At 37.5% G+C, this 22,066-nt stretch overlaps 1 protein-coding gene across 1 annotated transcript in view; it reads left to right on the plus strand.

Moving 5' to 3' along the window:
• Window positions 1–22,066, plus strand: part of LOC142334916 (protocadherin Fat 4-like) — a 209,085-nt gene that overhangs the window by 171,682 nt on the left and 15,337 nt on the right. Inside the window, exons 27-28 of the mRNA XM_075383244.1 lie at window positions 19,893–20,025; window positions 21,458–21,531. Coding sequence (XP_075239359.1) covers window positions 19,893–20,025; window positions 21,458–21,531 — 207 coding nt within the window. The remainder of the gene's footprint in view (window positions 1–19,892; window positions 20,026–21,457; window positions 21,532–22,066) is intronic.

The following is a 22,066-nucleotide window of genomic DNA, read 5'->3' on the forward strand; positions in this document are numbered from 1 at the left end:
CGTAAATCAGACTCAAACGAAGCTTAAGTAAATGGTTAAGTGACTCTGCTTGAAGTCACTGAGAACTTCTGGCGTTTATCGAGAACAGCGAAGCGGTTCGAGATATTAAGTCAGAAATTCGATGTGACTTCTGCAGAGTCACTTAACCATGTTTAAAACATGAAACGCGCACGTTTTAAAAATGACGAAAGTCAACGAAATTCAACTTCTGGCTAAGTAGCAACTTCTGGCACTTTGACTTCTGGCACTGCAGACTTTCGTCATTTTAAAATGTGGACGTGAGTGTTTTAATTAGGATTTCAAAACCGGAAGCTGAAAGTGCATGAATTTTACTAGAGATTTGCAAACTAAACCACCAGAGACATTGGGCTTTTCTTAAGCCGTTACAGAAATTTGTGCTTCCGTCCTTGCAGAATTTATTACACAGCAAAGCAGATCTGAATTGCCGCCTCGGTCAAATTTGACCGAGAATGTAACTTAAATCCGTTTTGCTATGTTAAAAGATGATATTTAAATGAAGCTCGAAGAAATGGGTTACAATCGAAAACGAGGTCATTTTGAAAGGAAATTAATTACCAAATTCCGCAAAACTACAAGATATAAGAATCGCAGAATCCAAGCTATAATGATCTTAGTCAGAATTCCGATTCTGAACGTAACAATTCCATTTTATCAAATGAACGTAACGTAACAATTCCCATTTTATCAAATTTACCATACTAAAATTGAGAAACTAGTATTAGCGACAATTTAATTTAATCGCAATTAAGTGCATAATTTGCTTTAAAAAGTCTGGGAAAATACTTGAAATACTTTGGATACTGTGGATATAGTGGATATTGTGGATTTTAATGTAGTAGAGTTTGGTTACCAAACTCTGGAATTAGGTTATTGGGTTTGGTAACCAGATTCCATTTATGAACGTACCGTAATTCCCAAAAATTAAGAAAATCCATGTTGCAGAGATCAGGTTACAAAACACCTAGCCTCAATTTCCGCAACTTAACGTCACATATTCCATGAGGGCAAAATTGACCAAATTCAATTCAGGTCTGCCTTTGCGGTGCAATATCATGCCCCACTTCCCGAAGGCTGAAAACTCACTCAAATATTTTGTACTGCACCATGATATGAAAGTTTATAAGCTTATTATGTTAAGTTCTCAAAGTCTGTGGTTTTGAGCCCACATTTTAAAGCCACTAATGATTCGAGAAAATCTTTAAATTATACCAGCTTTGAATTTTAGTATGATCAAAAAAATTGGCGCCTCCAAAAACTAAACTTCCTAATAATTAGAGTCTAATTGTCACCAAACCGAAAAAAATATAGATTTTGATCACAGAACATTTGGAGCAGTGCAGCCGTTTGTAAGAAATAGCATACAACTCACCAAAACTTCAAACGAGAAATAATTTCAAAACGCTTGTCATCGAGAAAAATGCGAGCCCTTTTCTCTAGGAATATTTCATTTGCACCATAAGATGATTTCTCGATCCAGAGGAACAAAGAAAACTCAAAATTTGCATCTGTGTGGCTGACAAAAAAGGTATCCCTTGGTTGGTCTTTTAGGTCTATTAGTACCGGAATCATATGAAAAGAAAGGAAAAATTTGTTCAAACTATAATGAATTTTAACACGTCAAAAAGACGTAGAAAATCGTATTTCGTCTGTAAAAGGTATGCTTAATGCGAAAGCATATACGACGAGAAAAAGAATCTCAAAAAATAGGGTAGTCAGCGAAAACAATGTGACTTTTTCAAAAACAGTCGTACAATTAACAGAAGAAAACAAAATTTCACTCAATCACTAATGTGAACTTTTTAGAAACCAAACGTTTAATTTGCCTCTCGGTGGCCATTGAAAACCAAAATTCTCCAGAAACAAAAAAAAACATACGTAAGCAAAGTATTAATACGGTTGATTTCCCTTGAGTGAACATTCGACATATGCAAAATCTGAAAAATTAAGAAATGCCAATTTTTGGCTTAAATTTGGCTTAAAAGGCTGAAAATGCAGAAAACGGCTCAGAAACACATGAAATACCCTCAAATTAGCCCACTCTGGTTCATATAGAACCTTGGGGTGCAAATTGAAAAAATTAGTTTTGACTTGGGAACCAAATTGCAAGTGTTAACCAAGTCTTACTGATCTGGTACGATCCTTTGCAAGCAAAACCTTGTACTACAGAATATGAAAAAACAAATTTTTATTTAAAGAATTTTGAACTCTTTACTGTTTCCTCACCCTCCCTACCCCCCTCTACTTCTACAACATCCAGCGATTCTCTACTTCTACCCCTCCTCTTCCTTCCGCTACTACACCTTCCCCCTCGCCTAGACTTCCCGCTACCCTACTCCTCTAATGTAACCCGGGCCGAGGAATTTTGCCAAAATTATGTAAGATCAGCGGTAACTAGCGTTGACAAGTCGGAAAATTCACCGCAATTTTTTTACATATTTTTGCGTTGAATGCGTTGAATTTAGCGTAGATCTTCAATAATTTGCATTGATTTTAGGTTTGATTTTACATATATTGCGTTGAGTTTAGCGTAGATCTTACATATTTTGCGTTGAATTAAGCGTTGATCTTACATATTTTGTGTTGAATATAGCGTTTATTTTACAAAAAATTCAACGCGTAAAACTCTGGGCATCGGATTCGAACCACTGACCTCCTGCTTACTTGTCGCGTCTTCTACCACTGTGCCACAGAACCTTACGTTTTTCGTAGGATGCGCACTATTTAAAAATCGGACGGACTGTAACATCACGTTTCTGCATTATTTTGGCGTTTCTAGGCGTAGATCTTACATAATTTTGCGTTGAATTCAGCTTGGACATTATTCGACTTTTCTTCAATTTTTGCTCTAAATTTCTGACTTTTCAATTTTTCAGTTTTTCTAGCAAGCAACCGGTTTCTAATTTTTTGAAAAAAATTGCAAAAATTTGCCCCCCACCCCATGTACCCCTCACCTACACCCCCTCACTACACGTACCCCCCACATATAACCCAACCTACCCCCATGCACACCACCCAACTCACCCCCCCCCCCCTCAAACCCCCCACCACGACCACCCCCTCGTACCCCCCCCCACACACACACAAGCCCCCCCCCGCCTCGTACCCCCTCCCCCACTTCAACCCCCACGTAGCCCCCTCCCGCACGTACTCCACTAGACTGCCCCCCTCCAGACATACCCCCACTTCTACCCCTTCCCCCACGTACGCCCCATCCTTCAATAAAAAAAAACAAAAAGCAAAATTATGTAGAGTCAACGCAAAATTCAACGCAAAATATGTAAGATCTCCGCCAAATTCAACGCTAATTATTTCAAAATCTACGCTAAATTTAACGCAAAATAAGTAAGATCCACGCTAAATTCAATGCAAAAATATGTAACATTGGCGTTGAATGCGTTGAAAATATGTGAGATCTACGCTTTATTCAACGAAAAAGATGTTAGATCTACGCTAAATTCAACTCAAAATATGTAAAATCTACGATAAAATCAACGCAAAATATGCAAGATTGGCGTTGGAATGAGTTGAATTTATGTAAGATCTGCGCTAAACTCAACGCAGAATATATAAGGTTTACGCTAAACTCAACGCAAAATTTATAAGATGTACGCTAAATTCAACGCAAAAGATGTAAGATTGGCGTTGAATGCGTTGAATGCGTTGAATTTATGTAAGATCTGCGCTAAATTTAACGCGGAATATGTAAGGTCTACGCTAAACTCAACTTAAAATTTATAAGATCTACGCTAAGTCAACGCAAAAGATGTAAGATCTACGATAATTTCAACTCAAAATATGTTAGATCTACGATAAATTCAACGCCAAATATGCAAGAGTGGCGTTAAATGCGTTGAATTTATGCAAGATCAACGCTAAACTCAACGCAAAATATGTAAGATCTACGCTAAATTCAACTCAAAATATGTTAGATCTACGACAAATTCAACGCAAAATATGCAAGAGTGGCGTTAAATGCGTTGAATTTATGCAAGATCAACGCTAAATTCAACGCAGAATATGTAAGGTCAACGCTAAACTCAACGCAAAAATTATAAGATCTACGATAATTTCAACGCAAAATATGTAAGATCTACGATAAATTCAACGCAAAATAAGCAATATTGGCGTTGAATGAGTTGAATTTATGTAAGATCTGCGCTATATTCAACGCAGAATATATAAGGTCTACAATAAACTCAACGCAAAATTTATAAGATGTACGCTAAATTCAACGCAAAAGATGTAAGATTGGCGTTGAATGCGTTGAATGCGTTGAATTTATGTAAGATCATCGCTAAACTCAACGCAAAATATTTAAGATCTACGCTAAATTCAACTCAAAATATGTTAGATCTACGATAAATTCAACGCAAAATATGCAAGATTGGCGTGGAATGCGTTGAATTTATGTAAGACCTGCGCTAAATTGAACGCAAAATATGTTAGATCTACGCTAATTTCAACGCAAATTGTGTAAGATTGGCGTTGAATGCGTTGAATTTATGTAAGATCTACGCTCAAGCGTTGATCTTACATAAATTCAACGCATTCAACGCCAAGCTTACATTTCTACGATTTGCATTTTTACAGTTCTACAATTTTGCGTTTTTTGTGTTGACACCTCGGCCCAGGAACCAGACACTAATGGTCCGCATTTTTGTAAATTTTAGAACTGCAATCTCTCAAATTTTGATCTTGTGTTGGATATTTTCTGCTGCGAAATTCAGCTCTGCAAAATCGGCTGCAGCTGTTTCTTGGCAAATGTTGTCTGTTCTCGATCAAGTGAAAAGTTAGAACACAAAATAATGAAATTGACCAGCATGTTGTTGGGAAATAACGTGATAACATGGTCGACCGATATTGGAGATGAAATGACCGTTGGTAGACCCCCCAAACCCCATCTCGACTTCATTGGTTATTTTCATTGTCGAGGTCGATAACATGGGTCAAAAAAGCTCAATAAATTGAATTTTAAATTTTTTAAAATTACTGAGAAAATTTAGATTAGCTAAGAAAATTTTTTAATTGATTGACATGTGATTAGATCTTAGTTCCGAATTCCGGTGTAGATTTTTTATTTTCATCAACATTTCATGAGAATCATATATGGCCTAGATACAATCAAGTCCATTAGTTGGAGGTCTGTGGATGTTGGATTTAGGTTTCTGTGGGCGGGAAAATTTCCTTCTGACATCTGATTGATAGGTCAGTAAGATATTGATAGCAACAAAACAAAATTAAAATTGAGTTTTTTTAGTGGCCATTACTAATTTGTCTAACAACAAAATTCGTCGCGTAAATTCTTCTTTCCTTTTTTGAAACTTTAAAAAACTTCTAATTTTTTTTGATGTTTCTCTGAAACCATCACATCCTCCTTCTTTTTCAAGGACGTTTGTGGGTATAGGTTCTCCAAATCTGTCGGGTTGTTTTCTTTTTCTTGTTGAAGTTCGCGAAGACTCTGATGATGCAGGTTGTTTGTGCTCTGCAGATTATGGGGCTACAGAAGATTTATCTCGATGTGAAGGTCCCACATCTATCTCCTGAAGTTGTTGTTCTGATTGAGATATTGTCGGCACCACTGGTGGTTCTGTTTTGACGTTGTCCTCGTCTAGTCTCGCAATTTAGTAGCCACTCACTAAAAGTGTCTGTGTTGAGTCTTCGGGTTGTATGAAAGATGTGTTCAAGACCTTCCCCTGATGATAAAGGTAGCAGGAACCGTCTTCGTCTTTTCATTGACTGAATATTATGGTATCGCAAAAGTCGAAATCTGCTATGGCTTGTAGTCTTATTTTGCATCAAGATAGAAATTCAAATAGAGTTTTGCCCCTTGTCTTTGAAGTGTTGCGATGTGTCTTCAGTGAAATGAAAGCTCTAAATTACACAATGATAATAGGAATGAACTCTTGACGTGTCTGCTTCACTGTCTGAACTGCTATTACAGCTAGTACATTGGCTCTTGATTGATAGATGTTTGATTCTAATTTTTTAAATTCTCAGTGATTCAAAACACTGCTTAAAGTCATTACTTATGAACTCAGGACCATTATTAGACAGTAAAGTTTTTGGTATTCCAAATCTTGCAAAAATTTCACTAAGATATACCTCAACTGTTTCTGATCTGTCTACACCCAGTGGGGAAAGCTTCTATCTAGCCGAAACCCTTGTCAACAATTACTAAGATATTGCCTTCGTCCTTAGCATAACCCCGATCCATGTGGAGCCGTTCCGAAACATCAGCTTCTGGCCATGTAGAGACTGTTTTTCTCCGGCTATGCCTGTTCATATGATAATTCTTATATTTATTAACAAAAGTTGATCTTCTTGGTTAATGAAAGACCACCATGCTATCATTCTGTCCGATGACTTAGTTGCATTCTTCCCGCGAAGTATCTCATGCGCCCTTGCCAAAACCAAGCGTCGTAGTTTGGGTGAAATGAAAGAAACAACACCTCTGAAGATGATTCAATCATGTATGGTCAGTGCATCTCCGTTTTGCTCGAATTAATTCTCTGCTTCTGCTCATTGTTTTCAATTGCCGCTTTTGTTTTGTTTCATTATGTCCCGGAAGAATCTGTTTATTCCAAGTTCAGTTTTGATTGATGCTTGGATCACCAAATCACTCTGAGCGGAGTAGATGTTATTGATTGCGAAGCACACTCGATCGTTGTTGTATAAATTGTAAAAACTGTCGGCTAAATGCCATTATCGTGACAGTTTACAAAAACTTTTTGAAATGTTACTTTTGACTTGGGAACCAAATTGCAAGTGTTAACCAATTCTTGCTGAACTGGTACGATCTTTTTCAAGCAAAACGTTGTACTACAGAATATGAAAAACCCTTTTTTATTTAAAGAATTCTTGAAATCTTTACTGTTTCCTCCCACTCCCTACCCCCCTCTACTTCTACAACATCCAGGGATTCTCTACTTCTACCCCTCCTCTTCCCTCCGCTACTAATGGTCCGCTATATTTATAAATTTCAGAACTCCTGCAATCTTTCAAATATTGCTCTTATGTTGCATGTTTTCTGCTGTGAAATTCAGCTTTGCAAAATTGGCTGCAACTGTTTCTTGGCAAACGTTGCCTGTCTACGATCAAGTGAAAAGCTACAACACTAATCAATGAGTTTGATCAGCATGTCGTTTGGAAATACAGTGGTCGACCGATTTTGGATATGAAAAGACCGTTGGTAGACCCCCCAGCCCCACCTCGACTTCATTGGGTATGTTCACTGTCGAGGTCGATAACACGGGTCAAAAATATAAATACTTTGATTTTTAAATTAAAATTGGAACTGAAAATATACAAAATTTAATTATAATATTTAGTTATATAATATTTATAGTAGTTATCTCTGCGAAAGTATACAGAGAAGATTTAGATTGGCTAAAAGTATTCCACTTGATCGATCTGAGAATAGATCTCAATTCCAAACCCAGGAAGTTATTTTCTATTTTCATCAACATTTCATGAGAATCGTATATGGCCTAGATACAATCAAGTTCATTAGTTGGAGGTCGGTAGATGTTAGAATCAGGTTTCTGTGGGTGCGATAATTTACTTCTGACATCTGATTGATGGGTCAATAAGATATTGATAGCAGCAAAACAAAATTAAAATTGAGTTTTTGTAGTGGCCATTACTAATTGATCTAACAACAAAATTCGTCACGTAAATTTTTCTTTCCTTTTTTAAAAACTTTTAAAAACTTCTGTTTTTTATGTTTCTTTGAAACCATCACATCCTCCTTCTTTTTTAAGCAAGTTTGTGGTTATAGGTTGTCCAAATCTGTGGGGTTGTTTTCTGTTTTTGTTGAAGTTCGTGAAGACTCCGATGATTAAGCCTGTTGATGCTCCGCAGATTACGGAGCTGCAGAAGCTTCATCTTGATGTTAAGGTCCCTGATCTATCTTCTGAAGTTGTTGTTCTGATTGGGACATTGTCGCTACCACTGGTTGTTCTGTTTTCACATTGTCCTCTTCTAGTCTCGCAACTTAGTTGTCACTCACTAGAGTACTCCATGTTGAATCTTCTGGTTCAATGAATGATGATTTCAAGCTTAATGATGAAGGTAGCAGGATTTGTCTTCGTCTATTCATTGCCTTGAATAGAATGGGTTCGCAAAAATTGAAATCTGCTATTGTTTGTATTCTCACTCTGCGTCCCTATTGAAATTCAATCAGAGTTTTGCCCCTCGTCTTTGAAGTGTTGCGATGTGTCGTCAGTGCAATGAATGCTCCAAATAACACCTTGATATTGGGAATCCACTCTTCAAAAACCCGATTCACTGTCTGGACAGCTCTTTCAGTTAGTCCATTAGCTCTTGAATGATAGATGGATGATTTTTTTTAGTTCCCAGTGATTCACAACACTGCTTAAAGTCACTACTTACAAACTCAGGACCATTATTAGACACTTAAATTTTTGGCATTACGAATCTTGCAAAGATTTGACTAAGATACACTTTAACTGTTTCTGAAGTTCTACTTCCAGTGTGGAAAGCTTCTATCCAGCCAAAACCCGCGTCAACAATTACTAAGATATTGCCTTGGTCCTTAGCATAACCCCGGTCAATGTGGAGCCGTTCCAAAACGTCGGCTTCTAGCCATGTAGGGACTGTTTTTCACAGGCTAGGCCTGTTTGTTTGACAATTCTTTTATTTGCTAACAAAAAGTTGACCTTCTTGGTTAATGCCAGGCCACCATGCTATCGTTTTAACTGATGTCTCAGTTGCATTCTTCCCACGAAGTATCTCATGCGCTTTGCGAAAACCAAGTGTAGTAGTTTGGGTGGAATGAAAGAAACAAATCCTGAAGATGATTCCAGTTTGTATGGTCAGTGCATTTTTGTGTTGTTCGACTCCTTTTCTCTGCTTCTGGTCATTGTTTTCAATTGCCGCTTTTGTTTCATTTCATTTTGTCCGGGAAGACTCTTTTGGTTTCAACTTCAGTTTTGATTGCTGCTTGGGTCACCAAATCACTCTGAGTGAAAAAGATGTTATTGATTGTGAAGCATAGATGTTATTGATCGATCGTTGTCAAATTCGTCCTCGTCAAAAATCATTCTGTTCAAAACATCTGCACTCGGTCTTCTGATGTGTACTTTAACTCATAATCGAAGCCCATAAGAGCTATTGCCCATCTTGTGATTGTAGCTGATGCTGTCTTCGGGATCTCCTCGTCAGGTGCAAAGAGATATTTGAGTAGTTTTGTGGTCCCTCTGTAGGGTAAATAATATGCCAGGAAGGAATTGCCTTATATCTTGTGACCATAAAAACAATTGCCATGGCTTCCCGCTCTAACTTTTATTAGTGTTTTAATACATATTTAACTGGATGTCCTTCTTGCAAAATAACACCGCCAATGGCTTTTTCAGAGGCGTCAGTAGTAACTGTTGCTTCTTTTTTGTAAACTATAAGGCTGTACAAGTGGGTTAGCGCGTAATTCATTTTTTCCCGAAAGGCTTTTTGTTGGATTTTGCCCCATGAAAAGCTGCCATTTCTCATGTTGTTCAAGGGTAGCCCTTTTGTTACAAAATCAGGAATCGTTCTTCCGTAAAAACATGCTAACCCAACAAATGATTCGAGTTTTTTGTTTTTAATTGGTGCTTCTGCAATTTTTCTCAATATCTGCCTCTGTTCCCTCCCTTGAAAAAGAGTTCTACCCTACTTCTACCCCTCCTCTTCCTTCCGCTACTACACCTTCCCCCTCGCCTAGACTTCCCGCTACCCTACTCCTCTAATGTAACCCGGGCCGAGGAATTTTGCCAAAATTATGTAAGATCAGCGGTAACTAGAGTTGACAAGTCGGAAAATTCACCGCAATTTTTTTACATATTTTTGCGTTGAATGCGTTGAATTTAGCGTAGATCTTCAATAATTTGCGTTGAATTTAGGTTTGATTTTACATATATTGCGTTGAGTTTAGCGTAGATCTTACATACTTTGCGTTGAATTCAGCGTAGATCTTACATATTTTGCGTTGAATTTAGCGTTGATCTTACATATTTTGTGTTGAATATAGCGTTTATTTTACAAAAAATTCAACGCGTAAAACTCTGGGCATGGGATTCGAACCATTGACCTCCTGCTGACTTGTCGCGTGTTCTACCACTGTGCCACAGAACCTTACGTTTCGTAGGATGCGCATTATTTACATATCGGACAGACTGTAACATCACCATCTGCATTATTTTGGCGTTTCTAGGCGTAGATCTTACATAATTTTGCGTTGAATTCAGCTTGGATATTATTCGATTTTTGTTCAATTTTTGCTCTAAATTTCTGACTTTTCAATTTTTCAGTTTTTCTAGCAAGCAACCGGTTTCTGATTTTTCAAAAAAAATTGCAAAAATTTGCCCCCCACCCCATGTACCCCTCCCCTACACCCCCTCACTACACGTACCCCCCACATATAACCCAACCTACCCCCATGCACACCAATCAACTCACCCCCCCCCCCCCCCCCTCAAACCCCTCCCACCACGACCACCCCCTCGTACCCCCCCCACACACAAGCCCCCCCCCCGCCTCGTACCCCCTCCCCCACTTCAACCCCCACGTAGCCCCCTCCCGCAAGTACTCCACTAGACTGCCCCCCTCCAGACATACCCCCACTTCTACCCCTTCCCCCACGTACGCCCCATCCCTCAATAATAAAAAAAAAACAAAAAGCAAAATTATGTAGAGTCAACGCAAAACTCAACGCAAAATATGTAAGATCTACGCCAAATTCAACGCTAATTATTCAAAATCTACGCTAAATTCAACGCAAAATAAGTAAGATCCACGCTAAACTCAATGCACAAAAAATGTAAGATTGGCGTTGAATGCGTTGAAAATATGTGAGATCTACGCTTTATTCAACGAAAAAGATGTAAGATCTACGCCAAATTCAACTCAAAATATGTACGATCTACGATAAATTCAACGCAAAATATGCAAGATTGGCGTTGATGAGTTGAATTTATGTAAGATCTGCGCTAAATTCAACGCAGAATATATAAGGTTTACGCTAATCTCAACGCAAAATTTATAAGATGTACGCTAAATTCAACGCAAAAGATGTAAGATTGGCGTTGAATGCGTTCAATGCGTTGAATTTATGTAAGATCTGCGCTAAATTCAACGCGGAATATGTAAGGTCTACGCTAAATTCAACTTAAAATTTAAAAGATCTACGCTAAGTTCAACGCAAAAGATGTAAGATCTACGATAAATTCAACTCAAAATATGTTAGATCTACGATAAATTCAACGCAAAATAAGCAAGAGTGGCATTAAATGCGTTGAATTTATGCAAGATCAACGCTAAATTCAACGCAAAATATGTAAGATCTACGCTAAATTCAACGCAAAATATGCAAGATTGGCGTTGAATGAGTTGAATTTATGTAAGATCTGCGCTAAATTAAACGCAGAATATATAAGGTCTACGCTAAACTCAACGCACAATTTATAAGATGTACGCTAAATTCAACGCAAAAGATGTAAGATTGGCGTTGAATGCGTTGAATGCGTTGAATTTATGTAAGATCAACGCTAAATTCAATGCAAAATATGTAAGATCTACGCTAAATTCAACTCAAAATATGTTAGATCTACGATAAATTCAACGCAAAATATGCAAGAGTGGCGTTAAATGCGTTGATTTTATGCAAGATCAACGCTAAATTCAACGCAGAATATGTAAGGTCAACGCTAAACTCAGCGCAAAAATTATAAGATCTACGATAAATTCAACGCAAAATGTGTAAGATCTACGATAAATTCAACGCAAAATATGCAAGATTGGCATTGAATGAGTTGAATTTATGTAAGATCTGCGCTAAATTCAACGCAGAATATATAAGGTCTACGCTAAACTCAACGCAAAATTTATAAGACGTACGCTAAATTCAACGCAAAAGATGTAAGATTGGCGTTGAATGCGTTGAAAGCGTTGAATTTATGTAAGATCAACGCTAAATTCAACGCAAAATATTTAAGATCTACGCTAAATTCAACTCAAAATATATTAGATCTACGATAAATTCAACGCAAAATATGCAAGATTGGCGTGGAATGCGTTGAATTTATGTAAGACCTGCGCTAAATTGAACGCAAAATATGTAAGGTCAACGCTAAACTCAACGCAAAAATTATAAGACGTACGCTAAATTCAACGCAAAATGTGTAAGATCTACGATAAATTCAACGCAAAATATGCAAGATTGGCATTGAATGAGTTGAATTTATGTAAGATCTGCGCTAAATTCAACGCAGAATATATAAGGTCTACGCTAAACTCAACGCAAAATTTATAAGACGTACGCTAAATTCAACGCAAAAGATGTAAGATTGGCGTTGAATGCGTTGAATGCGTTGAATTTATGTAAGATCAACGCTAAATTCAATGCAAAATATGTAAGATCTACGCTAAATTCAACTCAAAATATGTTAGATCTACGATAAATTCAACGCAAAATATGCAAGAGTGGCGTTAAATGCGTTGATTTTATGCAAGATCAACGCTAAATTAAACGCAGAATATATAAGGTCTACGCTAAACTCAACGCAAAATTTATAAGACGTACGCTAAATTCAACGCAAAAGATGTAAGATTGGCGTTGAATGCGTTGAAAGCGTTGAATTTATGTAAGATCAACGCTAAATTCAACGCAAAATATTTAAGATCTACGCTAAATTCAACTCAAAATATGTTAGATCTACGATAAATTCAACGCAAAATATGCAAGATTGGCGTTGAATGAGTTGAATTTATGTAAGATCTGCGCTAAATTCAACGCAGAATATATAAGGTCTACGCTAAACTCAACGCAAAATATATAAGACGTACGCTAAATTCAACGCAAAAGATGTAAGATTGGCGTTGAATGCGTTGAAAGCGTTGAATTTATGTAAGATCAACGCTAAATTCAACGCAAAATATTTAAGATCTACGCTAAATTCAACTCAAAATATGTTAGATCTACGATAAATTCAACGCAAAATATGCAAGATTGGCGTTGAATGAGTTGAATTTATGTAAGATCTGCGCTAAATTAAACGCAGAATATATAAGGTCTACGCTAAACTCAACGCAAAATTTATAAGATGTACGCTAAATTCAACGCAAAAGATGTAAGAGTGGCGTTAAATGCGTTGATTTTATGCAAGATCAACGCTAAATTCAACGCAGAATATGTAAGATCTACGCTAAATTTAACGCAAAATATGCAAGATTGGCGTTGAATGAGTTGAATTTATGTAAGATCTGCGCTAAATTCAACGCAAAATATTTAAGATCTACGCTAAATTCAACTCAAAATATGTTAGATCTACGATAAATTCAACGCAAAATATGCAAGATTGGCGTTGAATGAGTTGAATTTATGTAAGATCTGCGCTAAATTAAACGCAGAATATATAAGGTCTACGCTAAACTCAACGCAAAATTTATAAGATGTACGCTAAATTCAACGCAAAAGATGTAAGAGTGGCGTTAAATGCGTTGATTTTATGCAAGATCAACGCTAAATTCAACGCAGAATATGTAAGATCTACGCTAAATTCAACGCAAAATATGCAAGATTGGCGTTGAATGAGTTGAATTTATGTAAGATCTGCGCTAAATTAAACGCAGAATATATAAGGTCTACGCTAAACTCAACGCAAAATTTATAAGACGTACGCTAAGTTCAACGCAAAAGATGTAAGATCTACGATAATTTCAACTCAAAATATGTTAGATCTACGATAAATTCAACGCAAAATATGCAAGAGTGGCGTTAAATGCGTTGATTTTATGCAAGATCAACGCTAAATTAAACGCAGAATATATAAGGTCTACGCTAAACTCAACGCAAAATTTATAAGACGTACGCTAAATTCAACGCAAAAGATGTAAGATTGGCGTTGAATGCGTTGAAAGCGTTGAATTTATGTAAGATCAACGCTAAATTCAACGCAAAATATTTAAGATCTACGCTAAATTCAACTCAAAATATGTTAGATCTACGATAAATTCAACGCAAAATATGCAAGATTGGCGTGGAATGCGTTGAATTTATGTAAGACCTGCGCTAAATTGAACGCAAAATATGTTAGATCTACGCTAATTTCAACGCAAATTGTGTAAGATTGGCGTTGAATGCGTTGATTTTATGTAAGATCTACGCTCAAGCGTTAATCTTACATAAATTCAACGCATTCAACGCCAAGCTTACATTTCTACGATTTGCATTTTTACAGTTCTACATTTTTGCGTTTTTTGTGTTGACACCTCGGCCCAGGAACCAGACACTAATGGTCCGCATTTTTGTAAATTCTAGAACTGCAATCTCTCAAATATTGATCTTGTGTTGGATATTTTCTGCTGCGAAATTCAGCTCTGCAAAATCGGCTGCAGCTGTTTCTTGGCAAATGTTGTCTATTCTCGATCAAGTGAAAAGTTAGAACACAAAATAATGAATTTGGCCAGCATGTTGTTGGGAAATAACGTGATAACATGGTCGACCGATATTGGAGATGAAATGACCGTTGATAGATCCCCCCCAACCCCCATCTCGACTTCATTGGTTATTTTCATTGTCGAGGTCGATAACATGGGTCAAAAGAACTCAATAATTTGAATTTTAAATTTTTTAAAATTACAGAGAAAATTTGGATTAGCTAAGAAAATTTTTTACTTGATTGACATGTGATTAGATCTTAGTTCCGAATTCCGGTGTAGATTTTTTATTTTCATCAACATTTCATGAGAATCATATATGGCCTGGATACAATCAAATCCATTAGTTGGAGGTCTGTGGATGTTGGAATTAGGTTTCTGTGGGCAGGAAAATTTCCTTCTGACATCTGATTGATAGGTCAATAAGATATTGTTAGCGCCAAAACAAAATTAAGATTGAGTTTTTTTAGTGGCCATTACTAATTTGTCTAACAACAAAATTCGTCACTTAAATTCTTCTTTCCTTTTTTGAAACTTTAAAAAACTTCTAATTTTTTTGATATTTCTCTGAAACCATCACATCCTCCTTCTTTTTTAAGGAAGTTTGTGGGTGTAGGTTCTCCAAATCTGTCGGGTTGTTTTCTTTTTCTTGTTGAAGTTCGCGAAGACTGTGATGATGCAGGTTGTTTGTGCTCTGCAGATTATGGGGCTACAGAAGATTTATCTCGATGTGAAGGTCCCACATCTATCTTCTGAAGTTTTTGTTCTGATTGAGATATTGTCGGCACCACTGGTGGTTCTGTTTTGACGTTGTCCTCGTCTAGTATCGCAATTTAGTAGCCACTCACTAAAATTGTCTGTGTTGAGTCTTCGGGTTGTATGAAAGATGTGTTCAAGCCCTTCCTGATGATAAAGGTAGCAGGAACCGTCTTCGTCTATTCATTGACTTTGAATATTATGGTATCGCAAAAGTCGAAATCTGCTATGGCTTGTAGTCTCATTTTGCATCAAGATAGAAATTCAAATAGAGTTTTGCCCCTTGTCTTTGAAGTGTTGCGATGTGTCATCAGTGAAATGAATGCTCTAAATTACACATTGATAATAGGAATGAACTCCCAATGAAGTGTCTGCTTCACTGTCTGAACTGCTATTACAGCTAGTCCATTGGCTCTTGATTGATAGATGTTTGATTCTAATTTTTTAAATTCTCAGTGATTCAAAACACTGCTTAAAGTCATTACTTATGAACTCAGGACCATTATTAGACAGTAAAGTTTTTGGTATTCTAAATCTTGCAAAAATTTCACTAAGATATACCTCAACTGTTTCTGATCTGTCCACACCCAGTGGGGAAAGCTTCTATCTAGCCAAAACCCGCGTCAACAAGTACTAAGATATTGCCTTCGTCCTTAGCATAACCCCGGTCCATGTGGAGCCGTTCCGAAACATCAGCTTCTGGCCATCTTCTTGGTTAATGAAAGACCACCATGCTATCATTCTGTCCGATGACTTAGTTGCATTCTTCCCACGAAGTATCTCATGCGCCCTTGCCAAAACCAAGTGCCGTAGTTTGGGTGGAATGAAAGAAACAACACCTCTGAAGGTGATTCAATCATGTATGGTCAGTGCATCATTGTGTTGCTCGAATTAACCCTGCTTCTGATCATTGTTTTCAATTGCCGCTTTTGTTTTGTTTCATTATGTCCCGGAAGAGTCTGTTTATTCCAGGTTTAGTTTTGATTGCTGCTTGGATCACCAAATCACTCTGAGCGAAGTAGATGTTATTGATTGCGAAGCACACTCGATCGTTGTTGTATAAATTGTAAAAACTGTCGACTAAATGCCATTATCGTGACAGGTTACAAAAATTTTTTGAAATGTTACTTTTGACTTGGGAACCAAATTGCAAGTGTTAACCAATTCTAGCTGAACTGGTACGATCTTTTTCAAGCAAAACGTTGTACTACAGAATATGAAAAACCCTTTTTTATTTAAAGAATTCTTGAAATCTTTACTGTTTCCTCCCACTCCCTACCCCCCTCTACTTCTACAACATCCAGGGATTCTCTACTTCTACCCCTCCTCTTCCCTCCGCTACTAATGGTCCGCTATATTTATAAATTTCAGAACTCCTGCAATCTTTCAAATATTGCTCTTATGTTGCATGTTTTCTGCTGTGAAATTCAGCTTTGCAAAATTGGCTGCAACTGTTTCTTGGCAAACGTTGCCTGTCTACGATCAAGTGAAAAGCTACAACACTAATCAATGAGTTTGATCAGCATGTCGTTTGGAAATACAGTGGTCGACCGATTTTGGATATGAAAAGACCGTTGGTAGACCCCCCCAGCCCCACCTCGACTTCATTGGGTATGTTCACTGTCGAGGTCGATAACACGGGTCAAAAATATAAATACTTTGATTTTTAAATTAAAATTGGAACTGAAAATATACAAAATTTAATTATAATATTTAGTTATATAATATTTATAGTAGTTATCTCTGCGAAAGTATACAGAGAAGATTTAGATTGGCTAAAAGTATTCCACTTGATCGATCTGAGAATAGATCTCAATTCCAAACCCAGGAAGTTATTTTCTATTTTCATCAACATTTCATGAGAATCGTATATGGCCTAGATACAATCAAGTTCATTAGTTGGAGGTCGGTAGATGTTAGAATCAGGTTTCTGTGGGTGCGATAATTTACTTCTGACATCTGATTGATGGGTCAATAAGATATTGATAGCAGCAAAACAAAATTAAAATTGAGTTTTTGTAGTGGCCATTACTAATTGATCTAACAACAAAATTCGTCACGTAAATTTTTCTTTCCTTTTTTAAAAACTTTTAAAAACTTCTGTTTTTTATGTTTCTTTGAAACCATCACATCCTCCTTCTTTTTTAAGCAAGTTTGTGGTTATAGGTTGTCCAAATCTGTGGGGTTGTTTTCTGTTTTTGTTGAAGTTCGTGAAGACTCCGATGATTAAGCCTGTTGATGCTCCGCAGATTACGGAGCTGCAGAAGCTTCATCTTGATGTTAAGGTCCCTGATCTATCTTCTGAAGTTGTTGTTCTGATTGGGACATTGTCGCTACCACTGGTTGTTCTGTTTTCACATTGTCCTCTTCTAGTCTCGCAACTTAGTTGTCACTCACTAGAGTACTCCATGTTGAATCTTCTGGTTCAATGAATGATGATTTCAAGCTTAATGATGAAGGTAGCAGGATTTGTCTTCGTCTATTCATTGCCTTGAATAGAATGGGTTCGCAAAAATTGAAATCTGCTATTGTTTGTATTCTCACTCTGCGTCCCTATTGAAATTCAATCAGAGTTTTGCCCCTCGTCTTTGAAGTGTTGCGATGTGTCGTCAGTGCAATGAATGCTCCAAATAACACCTTGATATTGGGAATCCACTCTTCAAAAACCCGATTCACTGTCTGGACAGCTCTTTCAGTTAGTCCATTAGCTCTTGAATGATAGATGGATGATTTTTTTTAGTTTCCAGTGATTCACAGCACTGCTTAAAGTCGCTACTTACAAACTCAGGACCATTATTAGACACTTAAATTTTTGGCATTACGAATCTTGCAAAGATTTGACTAAGATACACATAAACTGTTTGTGAAGTTCTACTTCCAGTGTGGAAAGCTTCTACCCAGCCAAAACCCGCGTCAACAATTACTAAGATATTGCCTTGGTCCTTAGCATAACACCGGTCAATGTGGAGCCGTTCCAAAACGTCGGCTTCTAGCCATGTAGAGACTGTTTTTCACAGGCTAGGCCTGTTTGTTTGACAATTCTTTTATTTGCTAACAAAAAGTTGACCTTCTTGGTTAATGCCAGGCCACCATGCTATCGTTTTAACTGATGTCTCAGTTGCATTCTTCCCACGAAGTATCTCATGCGCTTTGCGAAAACCAAGTGTAGTAGTTTGGGTGGAATGAAAGAAACAAATCCTGAAGATGATCCCAGTTTGTATGGTCAGTTTATTTTTGTGTTGTTCGAATCCTTTTCTCTGCTTCTGGTCATTGTTTTCAATTCCCGCTTTTGTTTCATTTCATTTTGTCCGGAAAGACTCTTTTGGTTTCAAGTTCAGTTTTGATTGCTGCTTGGTTCACCAAAACACTCTGAGCGAATAAGATGTTATTGATTGTGAAGCACAGATGTTAATGATCGATCGTTGTCACATTCGTCCTCGTCAAAAATCATTCTGTTCAAAACTTCTGCACCCGGTCTTCTGATGTGTACTTTAACTCATAATCGAAGCCCATAAGAGCTATTGCCCATCTTGTGATTGTAGCTGATGCTGTCTTCGGGATCTCCTCGTCAGGTGCAAAGAGATATTTGAGTAGTTTTGTGGTCCCTCTGTAGGGTAAATAATATGCCAGGAAGGAATTGCCTTCTATCTTGTGACCATAAAAACAATTGCCATGGCTTCCCGCTCTAACTTTTATTAGTGTTTTAATACATATTTAACTGGATGTCCTTCTTGCAAAATAACACCGCCAATGGCTTTTTCAGAGGCGTCAGTAGTAACTGTTGCTTCTTTTTTGTAAACTATAAGGCTGTACAATTGGGTTAGCGCGTAATTCATTCTTTCCCGAAAGGCTTCTTGTTGGATTTTGCCTCATGAAAAGCTGCTATTTCTCATGCTGTTTAAGGGTAGCCCTTTTGTTACAAAATCAGGAATCGTTCTTCCGTAAAAACATGCTAACCCAACAAACAATTCGAGTTTTTGTTTTTAATTGGTGCTTCTGCAACTTTTCTCAATATCTGCCGCTGTTCCCTCCCTTGAAAAAGAGTATTCCAAAAAAATAACGGTTTCGACTGGTTTTGAGTAATATTTTTTTCATTAATAGTAAAATTTTTACGTAGTTGACCCTTGAATGCAAGCATTCTCTTTTCGAACTGATCCTTGGTAGCTCAAAGGACCGAAATATCGTCTTGAAAGATCACGACACCTTTGATTCGATGCAATTATGGAAGATTGAAGAAGAGTTTTCCAATCCCTAAGGTAGTCAACACATCTTGAACAGTACTGAGATGTGTTGATTGTGCATTTATATTTTGCTTTTTTCAAATTCAATTTGCTAATAGGCGTCTGAGAGATCAAATTTGCCACAGTATGAGGCCCATGTAGGTTGCGGGATGTCGTCCCCATGTCTGGTATTGGGTATTCCTCATCCATGACCTTGCAATTGGTATGCAATTTCAAGTTCATTCAAAGTCTCAGTTCTCCACTATTCTTTCTCTGCCACACCACTGCAGATGCTTTAGTGACTCCTCCTGGCTGTACCGGTTCAAGGATAATTTGTCTGACCATTTGTTCCAGCTTCTCTGTGACCTTGTCTTGAAGAGGTAGAGGTATTTTTCTGGCTTTGCAGAACATTGGCTGTGACCCTGGTATCAGTTTCACATGAGCTTTGTAACAATTGATTGCAGGTAGGTGTTCGGTTGTGATGTTGTTCAAACCGTGCTTGGGTAGAAGGTCTCTACCTACAAGTCCAAACTCATTATCAGACTGCGCAATCGCAAGTAGTTTTTGTGTGTGCCTGCTTTCAGTCCACTCATCGTCACAAGTAAGTGATCCCAGAAGCCCTAGTTGATGACAATCATAAGCTTCAAGATGTTTTACATTACCATCCAACTGAGGTTTACCAAGCTCAGTCGATATTTTGGTTGATATTACTGTGCTATCTTTACTTTTGTCTATCTGCATTTTCAATTTGCAGTTACTTATTGAGATATATTCCCAGATCGCAGACATGCTAAAGATTTGTTTTTTAATAGAAAACATTCCCATCTCCGATGTTGGAGATGCTTGCTCTGAAGAAATACTTTCTTCTTAAAAACTATTCTGTTTATTGTACTTTCCTGAATTTGGTTGGGGTTTGCTTCTACACATTTTTGAGATGTGCCCCACCTTTTCACAGGGGTTGCATTTTTTACTTAGTGCTAGACAGGGTCAACTAGAATGTGGCTTACTTTCACGCTTAGTGCACATATAGCCGTAAACTTTCCTTTTGGATTTCGAGAAGTCTATTTGAAGTTGTACCCAGCTTTTTTTTCACAGTAAAAGGCTTATTACCTGAGGAATAGCTTGCGAAAGCCATTGCTCGACTTATGAATTGTAAACTATCGGTCATTTCTGTTACTGACCTTACTGATTTTGCTTTATTACCGTCTAGTAGTCTAAGTTTTGCTTCAGGGTCCCTCAAACCTGAGATTAACCTAACCTTTAGCCAACTCGTCTTCGGGGTTAGCCGCTGTTTTGAGTTTTTCGAAGTCTCATTAGCGTGCTTCTTCTCTGAGACGTGCTAGGAAATTGTCATCTGACTCCCCTACACTTTTTATTACTGACGGAAATTTAGCCTTTTCTGCCGTTACTACTCTGTCTTTACGAGAAACATAATTTTGAATCATCGACCTCAAATAGGCTCCTATAGAAATCACCGATTTTGAAAAGCTCATAAGCATAACAATTGTATGGTACCCTCACATGCTAAGAGAGAGATTGGTTACCTGTAGATCCTTTATGTTGCCATCGCTTTTGATCTTGTCCTTTTTCTTCTCTGCGAGACATTTCGCCACAAAAAGATAATCCACGCTAGAGATGGTTCTGCATTCCTTAGATGCAACATTTGTCTGTCTGCTGGTTGTCTGGACACCATTGTCGTGGTCGATTACACGGGTCAAAAGAATTCAAAAAATGAATTTTAAAGTAAATTTGGAACTGAAACTGTACAAAATCGTATTTTTAGTAGTTATATGTGCAAAAATATGCAGAAAAAATTTAGATTAGCTAAAAATATTTTACTTGATTGACATGTGAATAGATCTTAATTCCGAATCCATGAGGTGATTTTCTGTTTTCATCAACATTTCATGAGAATCATATATGGCCTAGATAGAATCAAGTTCATTTGTTGGAGGTCCGTGGATGTTAGAATCAGGTTTCTGTGGGTGGGATAATTTACTTCTGACATCTGATTGGCTCAATATGATATTGAGAGCGCCAAAACAAAATTAGAATCGAGTTTAGTTTTGTGGCCATTACTTATCGACATAACATCAAAGTTCGTCAGGTAAGTTTTTCTTTCGTTCTTTCAGACCTCAATAAAACTTCTATGTTTCTTGATGTTTCTTTGAAAGCATCATATGCGCATGTGTTTCACATCACATGCGCAGCAGCAAAAGCGGCTGCATCTGTTTCTTGGCAAACGCTGCCTGTCTACGATCAAGTGAAAAGTTAGAACACAAAAAAATGAGGTTGACCGGCATGTCCTTTGGAAATACCGTGGTCGACTGATCTTGGATATGAAAAGACCGTTGGTAGACCCCCCCCCCCCCCCCCCACCTCAACATCATTGGGTTTCTTTCATATTTTCCGCCCTTGGCAAGGGCGGGATATACTTGCAAAGCACGAATGTGTTTGGTCTATGAATATCTTTTGTAGTCTCTAAGCGTTGCGATCACCTACGCTGTGTTTCAGCTTCAGCATCTTTCAATTAAAACTTTGGTAAACAAAAGAACACTGAGTTCAGAGTTGTATACGCAGTCAGAATCCGTTATAATATAATCAATTAGAACAAGCTACTGCTTAGGAAAACATACATACAC

The sequence above is a fragment of the Convolutriloba macropyga genome, chromosome 2 (genome assembly GCF_964194025.1).
Source record: "Convolutriloba macropyga chromosome 2, txConMacr16.3, whole genome shotgun sequence".
Taxonomy (NCBI): Eukaryota; Metazoa; Xenacoelomorpha; order Acoela; family Convolutidae; genus Convolutriloba; species Convolutriloba macropyga.